This window comes from Cariama cristata, unplaced genomic scaffold, assembly GCF_000690535.1.
Source record: "Cariama cristata isolate BGI_N322 unplaced genomic scaffold, ASM69053v1 scaffold25451, whole genome shotgun sequence".
NCBI lineage: Eukaryota > Metazoa > Chordata > Aves > Cariamiformes > Cariamidae > Cariama > Cariama cristata.
In genome coordinates, this window is record NW_009600222.1 from 1 (window position 1) to 3,175 (window position 3,175).

At 44.9% G+C, this 3,175-nt stretch overlaps 1 protein-coding gene across 1 annotated transcript in view; it reads left to right on the top strand.

The window, feature by feature from the left end:
• Nucleotides 1-336: 336 nt before the first annotated feature.
• Nucleotides 337-3,175, top strand: part of LOC104169141 (endoplasmic reticulum-Golgi intermediate compartment protein 3) — a gene marked incomplete at its 5' end in the record, with an annotated part of 21,249 nt that continues 18,410 nt past the window's right edge. The window contains one exon of the mRNA XM_009709964.1: nt 337-394. Within this exon, the coding sequence (XP_009708266.1) occupies nt 337-394 (58 nt within the window). The remainder of the gene's footprint in view (nt 395-3,175) is intronic.

Consider the following 3,175-nt stretch of genomic DNA (forward strand, 5'->3'; position numbering starts at 1 on the left):
TGTGATACCTTTTTGTATTTCCTGCAGCAGCATTCAGTTCCCTCCCAATCGACTTAATTCCTCCTTTTTCCCATTTTTATGTCCACTAAAGTAATTTGCAAAGAGCAGTTGTTCTCAACATCAGTATGTAATTACGGCTTTCCACACGACTGCCTGTGAGGAAGAGGGGTAGTTCCTCTCTCTTTTAGGACAATATCTGCTGATGTTGTTATCTATGAAAATGAGTTGCTTGGTGTCTATCTTGTTTAAACAAAAATTTAAAAATCCAAGCACCAGTACGATTGCTTTATTTATATAGATTCAGACCTTTTAATGACAGATTCCTATCTCCTGCAGGTTGCTGGAAATTTTCACTTTGCACCAGGAAAAAGTTTCCAACAGTCTCATGTACATGGTAAAGTATTTTCTTTTCCTGCCTATTTGTGACCGTTATCTTCCAACTGTATCTGACTGTTTACTGTGAATATCTTTGCATTTCTATCTGTAATAACAACAGCAGTGCTTCAGTGGGGAGGGCATTGCTGAAGTTTTGTTACAGAGGTTTAGAAGCATCATGAACAAATAAAAAAGTGGTTTCTGGAGGTGCTACCACATGGGTGTGGAAAAACTTGGAGGAGGATATTTCTGGGGAGTCTCTCCGTCTCCCTTGTTCTACAAAACTTTGCTGCTCTGCTGTAAAAGAACCTCATGTAAGATGTTCAGTCCGGGACCTGAATATCGGTATCTCTGGAAGGGATATTTTGGAGAGTTAGGAGAATTTTAAAGCAATTCAGAACTTTTAGAGTAAATTTTAAGTTTTGAAGGAATTCCTCAAGTATATGTATAAATACACAGTGGCCAGAGTAATGGTGGTAGTTTATGGAATCAGAGAATGGTTTGGGTGGGAAAGGACCTTTAAAGGTCATGTGTTCCGACCCCAACCCTGCAATGAGCAGGAACATCTTCAACTAGATCAGGTTGCTCAGAGCCCTGTCCAACCTGACCTTGAACCTTTCGAGGGATGGGGCATCTACTACCTCTCTGCGCAACCTATGGCAGTGTTTCACCACCCTCGTCATAGAAAATTTGTTCCTTATATCTAGTCTGGATCTACCTTTTTTTAGTTTAAAACCATTATACCTTGTCCTGTCGCTACAGGCCCTAAGAAAATGCCTGTCCCCACCTTTCTTATAACCCCCTTTTAAGACTTGAAAGGCTGCAGTAAGTCTCCCTGGAGCCTTCTCTTCTCCAGGCTGAACAACGCCAACTCTCTCCACCTTTCCTTATAGGAGAGGTGCTCCATCCCTCTGATCGTTTCTGTGTCCCTCCCCTGGACCTGCCGCCACAGGTCCCTCCTTGTGCAGTATTGCGGGGGGGTTCTCACCAGAGTGGAGTAGAGTACCAGAATCCCCTCCCTTGGCCTGCTTTTGATGCAGCCCAAGATACGGTTGGCTTTCTGGGCTGCGAGCACACATTGCTGTATCAGGTCCAGCTTTTCATCCACTGGTACCCCCAAGTCATTCTCAGCAGGGCTGCTCTCAATCCCTTCATCCCTCAGCCTGTATTGATACTGGGGGTTGCCTTGACCCAGGTGCAGGACCTTGTACTTGGCCTTGTTGAACCTCATGGGGTTCACATGGGCCCACTTCTCAAATTTGTCCAGGTCCCTCTGGATGGCATCCCGTGCCTTGGACGTGTCAACTGTACCACTCAGCTTGGTGTCATCTGAAAACTTGCTGAGGGTGCACATGATCCCACTGTCGATGTTGTTGAGGAAGGTGTCGAACAGTACTGGTCCCAATACAGACCCCTGAGGGACACTACTTGTCACTGATCTCCATCTGGACATTGAGCCGTTGACCACTCCACTCTGGATGCAACCATCCAGCCAATTCCTTATCCATTCAATAGTCTACACATCAATTTAGAGAGAAGGATGTTGTGGGAGACCATGTCAAAGGCCTTACAGAAGTCCAGGTAGATGATATCAGTAGCTCTTCCTTGTCCACTGATGTAGTCACTCCATCATAGAAGGCTCCTAGGTTGGTCAGGCAAGACTTGCCCTTGTTGAAGCCATGCTGGCTGTCTCAGGTCACCTCCCTGTCCTCCATGTGGCTTAACATGGCTTCTAGGAGGATCTGTTCCATGATCTTCCCAGGCATAGTGGTAAGGTGACTGCATCAGCCAATTCTCTCAGGACTCTGGGATGCATCTCGTCGGGTTCCATAGACTTCTGTATGTTCAGGTTCCTCAAGGGGTCTTGAACATGATCTTCTCTTACTGTGGGAGGGACTTTGCGCCCTCAGTTCCTGTCTTATATCTTTAACAGGAACTTGATTAAAAATGTTTGTGTTTTAATGGAACCTTTGCAGTTCCCTTGATCAAGTTTTTGAAGCATGAAATTTCACAGAGGTTTCACAAAGAGCTTTAATTTCAGCCTGATTTTTCACCTTCCTGTCACTCCCTCGAGTTTAACCTGTACCACTGCGGTAAAGGTTGGGGGAGAACATGAATGTGCTTTGTGAGAGTAAATGGTGTGTGTATTTGGAGAAAAACAAGGAAGCTTTTGAGCCCAGTTTCTACAGATGAAGCAGCATTTTAGTGTGAAAAAAAGCACCTGGTTTTCCCCACAATATTAATTGTTGTTAATAGTAAATTATTTCGCTTCTTCCTGCAGAACTTGCTTTGTTTGCTTAAACTGGCATAACAACAGCAACCCTACTACAGCCAGTATTTACAGCTTCACAGCATGTATGTAAGTGAACGAGAAGCATCTCTGCATTGCAGCTGTTGTCTGTAATAGGCATGAATGCAAGCTGGCTGTCCTGAGGGCAAGTACTGTGTGTAGACAGAGGAGGGGTGAAGTCAGGACAGCTCTCTGACTGCATGTGCCCCAGAAGTCTTGCACAACTGAATTGAAAACTCTGGGGAAAATACAGGTGAAAACCATAAAGGACTATGTAGTTCCTGCAAACCTCTTGGAGGCAGGAGTTAGGAGTGTTTGTGTTTTGAGGACAGTGAAAAGGAGTAGGAGGAGGGATGAAGAGCAGACAAAATTTCCACTTTCTGGGAATTCTGTCACATTAAATAATGAGGAAAAAAGGCCCCTAATACTTTTACACTGAAGAGTGCCAGCTCACTCAGATGGTCTTTTGTGGAAGCCGTCGGACCTCTGAGCTTCCTTGCTGGATTTCTC